Genomic DNA, 12741 nt, shown 5'->3' with positions numbered 1-12741 from the left:
TATACTCCTAATCCACAAAACACAACTTCATGTACTCTCAGAAAGACAGCCGAAAGCTTGATAGTTTAAATACGATGAAGACTACAGTTACTACAAAGTTGTGTTTAATGGGATTATCGCCTAACACACACACACAAATGATACAAGGTCACTGTATTCACTCAAAGGTTCTTTAAACTTACTCAGTTATCAATTGCCACTTTTGTTCCTGTTCTGTGTGGTTTATAGCTGTTGCCAGACACACTGAACTTCTCAACAACTGTACTTCAATTGCTTTCTGAAGTTCTCTTGGATCAGGACTTAGCATGTTAGGAAGGAGCTTCTTCATGTCTACAAGGATTATACACATATTCCACAACTGGTTAAAAATTACTAACCATTACCATAATTCTTGCAATAAAAGTTTTGAAAGGAAGGAAGTTTGAGTTAAGAACAACAGAACAAATATTGATAATTAATCAGAAAGTTACATTTATAAGCCCCAAGTTCTTTGCTCAAAAAAACCATACATCCACAAAAAGCTAGAACAGCTTTTAGAATATGATTGCCAATTATTTCTAAACTTAGTAAATAAAGTTACAGTAGTTCTGCTGCACTCTGGAATCTGTATCCAAAAAGTCTCCACCTATCATTTCTATATGGATATAGTACAATATTTTAAGCTTATAACAAGTGTTTAAGAATTACTATGTATATTATGAATTTTAATTTTATTTGTACCTATTTTTTCTTTGGATCCTCCAGTAAGTAGATTGATGTTTTCTCCAGGTAACAGTTCTAGCTGTTCTATACAATCAGTAAGTTCTCCAGATTCAAAGCTGCTTAAAGATCTGCAATTCAATTTTTAGAGTTTTATTTTCACACCTCTACACTTCACCTTAGTAGGTGAACATCCTACAACAAAGCAGCAATGAAAAGCAGAAAGAACACTACTATTAAACCAATGATCTTTTAACATATTTTAACATAGCCTTACAATATGTCTACACTTTGGGCAGGAGGTGTGATCCCAGCTTGAAGCGACATACACTAGCTTTCATGGAGCTAGCATGCTAACAATATAATGTAGCCACAGCAGCGCAAGCAGCAGGAAGGGCTAGCCACCCAGAATGTGTATCTCTCAGAAACATCACACAGGTAATCGGGGCAGCTAGCACACTTGTGCTGCTGTGGCTACATTCCATTTTTAGTATGCTTCCTCAGTCAGAGCTATCATATGTCTCCTCAAGCTGTGAATTATGCCACCAGATCCAAGTGTAAACATACCTGTATTCAAAGCCCTGAAGTTTTCACACAGCACTTTTAGAAGGTGGCATTCATAGCATATTCACATAACTTTAAAGCCAAGATTTCCATCTTAAACGTACAATCACAATCAGTAAAATGAAGGTGATGTAGCAGAAAACAATTCAATTTTTGCCACTCAGGAAAATTTAGAAGCTACCAGCCTATCAAAATTAAAGGATAAACATTTCCAAGTTTCATATTTACAGAAAATCATTTAGTCCACACACCTAGTGTTCTTTCACTAGGTGTAGGGATGAAGAAAGAAAAAGGGAAAGTATTGGCAAATTAAAGTGAGTTCCTTTTAGGGGAACAATCTTAAAAAGAGCTTTCCTTTATGTCTAAGAGGTGGAATCTTGGTTCCATCCAGGTCAATGATAGTTTTACCATTGACTTCAATGGGGCCAATAAAGTGGCCACAAAGAATTTTCTTGGCCAGTAATTCAACTGCTTAGTGCACATGACAACAAGAGACCTAGGGCTTGTCTATACAAGGAAACTCAGAAAAATTAATCCAAACTAAATTTTAAAGGGGTTAGTTAAACTCCATTAAACCCCTGTGTGGACCTTTTTATTCAGAATTAAGTGAATTAGGACTGCTTTAATTCTCAATAGCATCCCCAAAAGAGGTTTAACTTGATTTAACTAATCCACTTTAAATTTACATCTTCAGTTAGTTGAGGTAAACTTTCTTGATTGTCCTTCGGTAGACAAGCCCCTAGAGTCTTGGATAGGGCCTAGTTTACATAGGAGTACACCGACAGCCTGCAACAGCCAAAATCTAACTTCCTCACCCAACCCTTCTACCCTGCTGATAGCATATCAATTGAGCATTTCATGAGACTAGATTCTTCTAGAACAGTATCAGTCAGCCAGTCAGGAGACAAGATATCAAAGATTGAGCCAACAAGCCCCTTAAATGAGAATGTCATGATTCAAATGTTCTGTTACCATCTGCTGGCAGAAAAGAATTATGAAATGTCTAGACCAACAAAGAAGAAAAAACCCATGTTCACTATGAAAATGTTTATATTCCCATTACTACTGCAGATTTGTTTGATTAAAAACTTCTCTAACTACCGTGTTTCTCCATTTTGCATGATTCTGCAGTGAAGTCATAGTCTTAAATAGGGTATTGAGCACCATAAAAAGCTTTTTAGGGGTGTACAAATTTGGTGCCTAGTAATCCGGAAAATATGTAGATTCAACATGGATAAAACTACACCCACCCCACACAACTTATAATGATCAAATCTCTGCAGCTGCAAACAAACTATTTGTGGGCACTTATCATAGAAAATCACTCCCAATACAAGCTAATGTATCTAAAAAGGTTAAGGATATGAAGCATTCATAACTATTTCTAAACAAAATATTTTCATACACATCACAAGGACTTGTCCACGTTGTGGATTAACCTACATGACAACTTTTAAAAGCAAACCATTTGAGTTATGGTTATACAAGAAAGGCCACGAGTTTTATTTACAGAAAAAAAGAGCACTTTCTCTCCTTAGAAACTCAAGTTTCTTGACAGATTATATTTAAACTTTTCTCAAAGAATTCACTTTTAGGTCAAGATTGCATGTGAGAAACTTCAGACAAAAGATTTTTTGTCAAGTTTATTGGAGAAGTACAGGCTTTAAAAAAAAAAAAAAAAAAAAGGTCTTCAAATGGAATGGCTACTGAAGCTTTATCTATTGCAATTTCACCTTTATTAACTAGAGAAGTGGTTTTCAACCTGTGGTTTGTGGACTGCTGGGGATCCCCAGACTATGTCTAAGATTTTCAAAGGAGTCCACATCTCCATTTGAAATTTTTTAAGGGTCTGCAAATGAAAAGAGTTTGAAAATCACTTAACTAGAGTAACAAGTCAAGTGTCTGTTAGGACCATAAGTGTGCTTTTTAAAAATAGTTATATATTTAGTTAAAAAAACCTAAAGAGTATCATGATTCATTAGATATATGCCGGGTTGTTGCAGCTGTATCAGACCCAGGATATCAGACAGACAAGGTGGGCGAGGTAATGTCTTTTACTGGACCAACTTTTGTTGGTATGAGAGACAAGCTTTTGAGCTTGCAGAGATCCTGAAGAAGAGCACTGTGTAAGCTTGAGAGCTTCTCTCTCGTCGACAGACATTGGTCTAATAAAAGATATTACCTCACCCATCTTGTCTCTCTAATGATTCATTTTATAATCAACCAACATAAACCTTTTTAATTTCTGAAGAAAGTTTTAGAGTCAAAATATTTTAATTCACAAATCTAAAGAATAAAAAGATACAAGTGAAAGATAAGGTATTATGAAAATTATTCTAATTGTGAGAATGGTTGTATCGCCTTAGAATGAAAAAATAACTAAAACTAATTCATTATCTTCTGCTTCCAAATAAACAATTTAAGAGGCCTTTCCTAAACACTAGTCGAATTGTAAGAATCATGAAACCCCCAATAGTTTATTTAGGATGGTGTCAATTCACTACTATCTGTTATAACCACTGTGTGTCAAGGACAAGTTTTCCTACTAAAACAATTATTGATTTTGCATCACAAAAGAAAGATCTTGGAAACCAGATGGCACTGATATGATGAGCCTAAGAGACGCTTTCATGTAACAGTTTACTGCTGTTAGAGATATTATTGAATAAATTAATGAGAACCTTACTTTATGTAGTTAAAGTCCGCTTTTAAATTGACTGAGATATTACTTGTGCTTTTTTTCAAGTCATGGACAGCATTCTGCCATTCTTGTACAGAAGACCAATCAGCAATTGCAATGTAACATTCACATGCTTTGTTACCCAAGTAATTTATAACTTCAGGTGACGCATCACTTGGTTTAGTCAGAACAGTTTTTCTAGCTTCACCTGTGAAATTAAGAAAATCAATATTTAAGAAAAATAAAAGTCTTATTACTTGACAAAGCATTTGGAAACCATGTTTAAGGCAAAAAGTTTAATCTGTTTTAGATAAAATTAGTTACACAATAATTACAGCACCTAACTTCTCATCTGTAGCATATTTTACCACCTCTAAAACTGAAATACTTATGAAAGATGTTTTGGAAGAATTTAGTTAATATTTATAAAGAGACTGGAAGATAGAAAATAATCTAATTAATATGGAAGAACTAAACGAATACGTGCACCTGATAATACACACAAAGTAGTATATAAAGTACCTCCTCCCACTTCTCAAAGTTTTAATAGATTGTTGTGGTCAGGTCTCATATTAAGGCTTCCTTTTATACCATAGTACATTCATTAAGTGTAAAAAACTGGAAATAATGAAGTATTATTATAGTCTAAATAGTTAGAACTACACTGCAACTGCTTAAAATACAAAGTACATTTTACAGTGTTATCCTTGCTTTTATCACATCTCTTCACTAGTCCCAAACCTGCAAACATGTAAAGATGTTTAGTACATCTCAGCACATGCATAAATATGCCATTAACTTCAACAGGATTACCCAGTTAAGTTAAACTTGTACACAAGTGTTTACAATGTAAATTACTAAGACCCATATCTTGCAATTTAGCAAGGCTCTGCTGTTTACTGTATTACCTGTAAACCACACAAATGTTATGTATATAATTCAGTACATGAAGTCTGTGGTAGTTTTAAAAAGCAATTAAAAATACTTACCATTCAAAGAATGTTTTGGGCTGGCATTATTGCCACTATTTGAATTGGCCAACTTCAGGACAGATTTATCAAAACCAGTTATGCAGCAATCCATTCCTGTCATGGAACACAAGTGCTCCTGGTATTCAACAGTTGCTTTTTCAAACCTTAAATGTTTAAGATTTAATGTTTAGTCAACATTTCACAGCAGTGATTTTCTATTTTTTTTATATGGAGTTTGTATGAAAATTTCCCACAGAAGACCGAAAGAGTGATCTCTGCAATGCCACAAGAATAAAACAAAGGAAAACCACAGAGGATTTTCTCCCTGTGCTAGAACTTGGCAAACAGAAGTGGAGGGGGAAACCTACTGAAGGTGGGTGATCTAGTTATTCATCTCTTTTATTCTTGGAACTCTTTTTATCCTTCAACCCAAAACATTAAACTGTGATCTTTAAAAAATAAGGTTGAATAAGATGGAAAACAATTAAGGTTGTCGTTTGAAAGCCGTAATAATTACACATATATGGAACTATGTATATCTCAGCATTTTTTATTCAGGTATTCATGCCAACTTCCAATTACTATGAACTGAAGCAAAATTTACTTGCTGGCACTGTTCTAGATAATTTTTCACAAGAGAAGTCTGCCAGAAACTCTCCCTCCCTCACAGGAGCAGAAACACAGCAGAATGAGAATGAGCAGAACCTGCCCCAACCTCCCAGTCACTTCCCACAGCTATGTTAGTTTGGGGAGACAGAACAAAAGCCATAGTTAGTGAAACTAGCAACCAGCTTCATAGCCCCTAGACCCTAGTGATGTGAACAGTTGTCATTTTACAGTTTGAATTCTAAATTTGTTTTCTTGCTGATTGTTTGCTCCCCTGAACCTCCTTCTCACCCCTCACCACAGCCCCTTCATTGCCAGTGCCATTCTCCCTGCACTCCTATCCCTCAACAGCCAATGACCCTACCCCACCTATTGTTCCTCGGCACCCCTTCACTCCCCCTGCCACCATTCCCTTAACAAAACATTTTTTAAAAGAAAGAAAACCATGGAACAAAAAGGACACATGCTAACTTACTTTATTATACCAAAAAATGTAAATGTATATATGTATTTAATAATTGTATCTGACTTTTTCCCTCTCCCCTCCAGTTTTTGTATATGCATGTTTTCTTAGATTTGCCCTTGTGCAGCACTTAGCACAATGAGATTACCACCATCATGAGAGAGAGATCTGGGTACTACTGCAAAACAAATGTTAAACCAAACTGTAAACCAACATTCCCTTTTCACTGCTATTCCTTTCAGAAATGTCCCATTAATTTATTTTTTCACTGTGGCCTGTTGTACCAGTCATATCCGAACATCTCATTATCTGAAAGGATGTTGGATAAGAACAGAGTTGCAAGCTTTGACTATTCAAATAGTTGAATAATCTATCAAATATTATTTTGTTTATTCAGTCACAAGTGTAATAACTGTCTTAACACAGTGAAACTGGATATCCATTAGCTAAATAATATTTAGTAGAGGATTTTAGGACTGAAGGTTTTCTATAAATCTTAGTAATGTGAACTGTTGCACGACCAACAGAAAGTATTTCTGAACAACACTCTTTGTATTTTACAAAGATATACATTATTTGAAGGACCTAACAAAAGAAAACAGACTTCAATAATCCTTATAAAAATTCTGTAGATTTTTGCCTGATTGAAGTTTTGTTTGTCTGCACATGTACCTAAGAACTAACAGGGTGTCTTCTCTTTTCTTTCTGGGATTCTGCAAATTCCTTGCACAGGAGATGAACATTTCAATTATGTTTCAACATATTCTGATCCACCCTTTTAAAATCTACCACACTGATCTACTGATTCTTATCTGAAACCTAAGACACTAGCTCAGCAGTGATCAACCCCCATAACACTGGGGATTTAAAGCCAGGTCTGAAAATTACATATGGATATCCTTAGTGAACCTTCAGATTACTACCTCTGACCAGGAAACTGGTAAAAAAAAATTCAGATTAGAGAATAATTTGCAGCACAAACCAGGCTAAATAAAACGTAAGTCATGCTACTACACTACAGAGAACTTTTAAAAAACGTGACATAGCACAGCTGATCCTTGAACACTGACAACACAGTGATGCTCTTATGCATCTGTTTTTAAAATATCCTAGGACATGTTAACCATTTCTCAAAGACATGTAAAGTGAACTTCTTGTTCAGATAAGGAAACCAGAACAGCATCTTTGATTCATGAAGCAAATTACATTCATTGGGATAAAAATATTGGCACTTCATGTATTTAGAAAATAAGTTCACATTTATACCAGTCCTCTAGCCATTTGTGCCAACTTACCGTCCTTCTGCTTGCTGAGCTACAGAATTAATCCAAGTAAGACTCCTCCCAACTACAGCAGAAGACCAGACAGCTATTCCTTGTATAGCTTCAGGGCAATGAAGCTCACATAGTGCTTCCACCAACATCATAATTGTCATTTCTAATTCATTTCCCTAGAAATGAAATTTAGGCTTAATTTAACAGATTTGTTTGAAGAGAAAAGCTACATGCACTGTTAAATATTTTAAATATGTAATGCAATACTTCATGTTTATATTTAATAAACTATTCTCAGTGGCCATGTTAGCCCACTCCCACAAACAGTACAGCAAAAAATCTTTGAAAACCAGACACTGTACACTACCCTTTGAAAAGCACATCCAGGCGCTGGCCTATGCTTATGTAAAGACATTACTTTTTCACAAATCTCTAAAAATTCATCAGCAGACAATCACTAACTAAACATAAATCTAGAAAGCCTTCTCCACTAAGAAACACATTTTAAGAAGGCCAAATAATGTTATTGAACAAGATATCAGTACCCTTCGGCTTTTATACAAACTGTTCTAAACACTAGTCTTTCCAACTCATCGTCCCAATATTTTGTAGGAGAAAGATCCCCTAATGGACCACACGCTCTTCCAGTGTTCACCCCAGATCTTGGTCAGAAAAAGGTCGCTTTTCACAATACAGAAAAGGCTCCACAGACCAAAGTTTGAAAAATACTGGTCTAGCAAAAGTATCAAAAACTGTTCCACAAGTTTTAAACAGAGGCTCCTTACTTAAACAGTGGGAATAACACAGCTCTGGTATCTGTTTACTATAATCTTTGACTAAGTGTGAAACACACAATTTCCAAATTTTAATTATTTTAATTATTTTTGTCTAGCCTCCTCAAAAATGAGTAAGTAAAAGTTCAAAACTTGTTGCTCTAGAATACAGTTTTTAACAGGCCCATTGGTTTAATAAGGTACGCAGAGGTCTTCCTGAGAGTACATTAACTCATTTTATTTGCCTAGTATTACAACAGGCTCCAGAGCCCTTAGTAGGACTGGGATCCCGTGGATACCACAGGACTCACTGCCATGACAGCAGGAGAGGGATAAAAACTCAACAAACAATGCCGGAGTTGGTGGGAGTGGGTACTGTGGGGAGGGACAGGGGCGGAATTAAAAAAAAAATGGTCCTCCCGTGCTACAAACAACATGAATGCCCCGGCCAGCTGCCACCATTCTCTAGCTGCCCAGTTCTGAAGGCAGCACCACCACCAGCAACAGCACAGAAATAAGATTGGCAAGGTATGGTATTGCCACCCTTACTTCTGCACTGTTGCTGGTGGCAGTGCTGCCTTCAGCGCTGGGCAGCCAGAGAGTTTTTAAGTGAGGTGAAACTTGGAATGTGGAAGACAAATCAGACTCCAAGGGGTACAGTAGTCTAGAATGGTTGAGAACTACTGACCTAAGTCCATTGGTTTAATGACCTAATCCATTGGTTTATCTTTGAATTTACTTACAATACTACGGAAATATTTTTTCTACAGCCTATTAAGTTTTGAAAAATACAGTACCTGAAAGATATTATTGGTCTTCATTTCTGTGAGTAAATCAAAACCATGTCTCACTGTCACAGCAGGCTGACCAGCCAACAATCCAACCCTCATGATAGAAAGTCTAATCCGAGTTAGCCAATCTTGGCAGGTCTGGCGGTTAGTATAGAAGAATGTCCTGATAACCTTTACAACAGGGAAAAAAAAGAGATCCTGAGTTTTATAATACAATACTTTTTATTTTTTTTATAAATCAAAATAGATACATTATAATATTTAATAATACCTACAACACAGTATAATCTTTGTCCAGAAGGGTTACCCTCTCTAACTAAATTTTCAACTGATGTAATTTAAATATATAATGATTAAAAGAATGTAACACCATGTGTAGGAAGAGTTCAGTCAGCAAGTCCATTAGAAGAAGCTAGATTTAAAAGTGTTTTTAACTTGTCCTTTCAAATTCTCTTTCCCCCATACCTAAGACGACCTACTTACAATGGACAATTTCTCAAATATTTTTACTTTATTCAACCCTCTGCCAATACCTGCTGTTGAAGGACCGAAAGCGGCTGGAAGTTGGGGAAAGAGAAGGTATGAAAAGAAGGAAATTTTGCCTCATCAGTGACTCCCTGATTCTTGCCAGTCTGGGAGAAAAGGATTCAGCTCGATCCTCAAAATATGATCCATTGCACAGCAACAGAATACACTAATTCTAGACTGCTTCCAAATTCAGTTTGACCTGACACTGGATAATTACAACATACATTACAGAGATTCTGAGACAAACACATATGCGTGGTGTAATATCCTTTTACCAAATACTATAATCAAACGGGTATGGATAGATTTGTTCTCAATAAATGGAAATAGTTTCCTAGGAACCCTTCTAATTACATACCTAGGAAGGCAAAAGAGCAAACAAATAATTATTGCAAAAATTCATTCCAATTATGAAATGATCTACAATTGCAATAGTTTGGCCATTTTACAGATTGTTTAAACAGAAATAGGAAGAAAGCAGTGGTCCTTTCAAATTTGTATAGCTATTTGTTTTTATGAAGGCTAAAGCTTCATAGATTAAGCTGTACATAAATCAATTTTTATTTCATAACCAAAAAATGGCAGCTTGAACCCCTCATACATAGCTGAATGTATTTCATAATGGAAGTGTTGATAGCAACTTAATATAGCAGTGGGAATGGTATCTTTAATTCACACCCAATAGTTATTCATTTTATCATCTGCAACCTGTTTGATATTGTGTTGTTGTGTAAACAGTTATTCAAGAAAATGATGTCCCGTTTTCAGTTGCTTAATAGTAATAACATTAAATAAAAACAGACAAAACATATTGAAGGCATATATCATGTTTTTTAAAAAGAAATTAGACAAATAAGCAAGGTTAAATGAAAACCTGAACATAAGCTTAAAATGTTGGGAAACAAGGTTGTCTGCAGCTGATCTTTTTCAAAAGTAGACTCCACCAGGAAGAGCTATCAATCCCAAGTCTTTTTTAAAGTGCAAAAACTGTTAGCTTATAATCAGGGTAGTAAATCATACATTTCTACAGAAAAGTTATTATATGGAATCATTCAGAACTGGCATATGAACATTGATAAACATCAACTGATATACAGTGAAATTGTCCCACTTTTGTGGGACAATCTGCAGCACTGAAAGACACAAACCTTGGGTGGAGAAGTGAGTGCATTAGCACATCCTTCATAAGCATTGTACATCAATTTCTCCAGATTCTCCAAGTACTGTAGAAGGAGAACAAGTCTAAGCTGGTTACTGCTGTGTCCTTCATCATTGTCTGCTGTAGTCCATTGGCCAACATCTTGATCGGGGTTTAACGTGTGGGCTGCAAGACTTCTAATGATACCTATGAACATTTGGCCAGAACATTTCAACACACTGGTTATCAAATAATCAGGTATCTACATCCTTATACAGTATAAAAATATCTGTGAAAATTGAGTCTAAAATCATTAACGTGTAGTGCAACAAATGAAGAACTAGCGCCTTCAAAACTATTATATAACAGTTGATTTCTTGACATTTAAGAACTGTCTAAAAAAGCAGCAAACTGCTGAAAAAGGAAGTAATTTTTTCCTGTGTTGAACATAAACAAGTTAAGAAATAGCTCACTGCTCAATTTTTTAAACCAAATATCCCATAAAAAATTATACATTCTTTACATTACCTTCAATTGTCTGGAACGTATCTTGAGCTCTACCTAGAGGGGTTCTTAACTTAGAAAGGACAGTAAACTGAGCTGCTTCCCAAATAGCCCATTGCCAAAGTACAGCATCAGTTTTCAATAGATTGCGAGGAATGGTTGATTGGTCACGTTTATCTAATCTCTGGCAGCTGTAGAACAATCTTTCTAACCAATTGTCCTTCCTGAAAAAAATGTTAAGACAAATATAGCAATTCATATCCACATATAGAGCTGTAAATATATTTTAATTTTTAATTGATTATTCTCATAATCAAACCTCTAATGGACGTATGTTTCTTAAGAGTCATGTACACATGCATATACATGAACACAGGATTATTCTGCAGGAATAAATACAGAGTTCAAGAACATTGCAAAAAATGACTTAAAGGCAGAAGAAATGGCGACAAATGGGCTTGCTAGCCTAAAGTAATGAAAACAAAGTGCAGAAGACAAATCTGAAAAAGAGGCACACACTTTTGGTTAAAAATGAAAATGAGCGAAGAGAAATAAGATATTAAAAATTCAAAGAGACAAAAATAGGCATTGTGATTAATGACTAATGACGATGGTGAAGACTTAGCAGCATAAAATACTGCACCCCAAAAATTGGAATAGTAAATAGTTTCAGCTGGTGCCAAAAACTGGAAAAAGGATTTCAGACATCCTCTTCCAGATGCACAAAATGACAGAGAAGGCCCACAAGTTAGAAAGACCACAGTGAAGCCAAGTGCAAGTAGTACAATCCATTCCAACATCATCTCCTCATCTAAGATGTACCAACACTACCAAAAAAATGCCTCTATCAGTTTGAACTGAGTATGCAGTCTCATAATGCAGATGGTATCAGTATAAATTTAGTGTATCAGATGTCAAATACCTAGACAGATATAGGCATCCTACAGAAATAGTATAAAGACATCTGTATTGACGATCTCTACATTGAGCTCATGGGGACATCTATAACTATATGGAGCATGAATAATAGAAAGTATAACCTCTGGGAAGAAGGGTAAGGGCATCTGGAGTACCTGAGGAAGCAGTGTGTTATATACCAGTCAACACTAGCTTGTAGCATTTTTTCTGTGCAATGGTACTAACTGTATCAAGCTAAGGAAATTTACTATGATAATGAAATCAACTATGGATGAAATCTGCTATGGTGATGGTGCAATTAAAACAAGAAAAAAAGTTATTCAAATTTACTTATCGCACCAGCGGACTCAAGGCTATCAGAAAAAAAATCAGCTATTAAACAGACCATAATTTAAAAAACAAAAACAAAAACTTACTTGTTTACAGTTGAAAGACCTTAATTGTAAGTGTGACTTGGTAGGGATAAAGGAGGAACAAATGGTTGAAAACTATGATGTATATAGAGTTTTCTTTTAGGGTTCACAAATGCTGCCTTATATATAGTCTGCCTTCAGAAACTTCCGAAAACATTAACAACCCTTCCAATGTCACATGACCAAACCAATGGTAATAAAAAGTAAAAGCAAAAACAGCCAATTCTTTCAACATGAACATGAGCAGAGTGGATGTTAGAAGCTATATGATGACAAGTTTGAGTATACAAAGGCTTACACAGCATCTCTTCTTGTAGATTTAATACACTGAAGTCTTTCCATACCAAAAAATGAGTTGAAATTTAACATTTACAATTTTCATTAGCATATTATGTCATTTAATTGCTTCTGCTTGGAAA

General features: G+C 35.4%; 1 protein-coding gene across 1 annotated transcript in view; it reads right to left on the bottom strand.

Annotated features, from left to right (window-relative positions):
- The window catches only part of SMG1 (SMG1 nonsense mediated mRNA decay associated PI3K related kinase), a 98391-nt gene that overhangs the window by 34489 nt on the left and 51161 nt on the right, over positions 1–12741 (bottom strand). Inside the window, exons 20-27 of the mRNA XM_067551048.1 lie at positions 11016–11215; positions 10498–10694; positions 8828–8992; positions 7279–7433; positions 4933–5078; positions 3950–4151; positions 721–830; positions 183–330 (exon numbers count right to left, since the gene is read on the bottom strand). Of these exons, the coding sequence (XP_067407149.1) occupies positions 183–330; positions 721–830; positions 3950–4151; positions 4933–5078; positions 7279–7433; positions 8828–8992; positions 10498–10694; positions 11016–11215 (1323 nt within the window). The remainder of the gene's footprint in view (positions 1–182; positions 331–720; positions 831–3949; positions 4152–4932; positions 5079–7278; positions 7434–8827; positions 8993–10497; positions 10695–11015; positions 11216–12741) is intronic.

Source organism: Emydura macquarii, unplaced genomic scaffold (assembly GCF_026122565.2).
Source record: "Emydura macquarii macquarii isolate MOO-44397 ecotype Brisbane River unplaced genomic scaffold, CSIRO-AGI_Emac_v2 contig_1348, whole genome shotgun sequence".
Classification (NCBI taxonomy): domain Eukaryota; kingdom Metazoa; phylum Chordata; order Testudines; family Chelidae; genus Emydura; species Emydura macquarii.
This window is presented reverse-complemented; position numbering and strand designations above follow the sequence as displayed.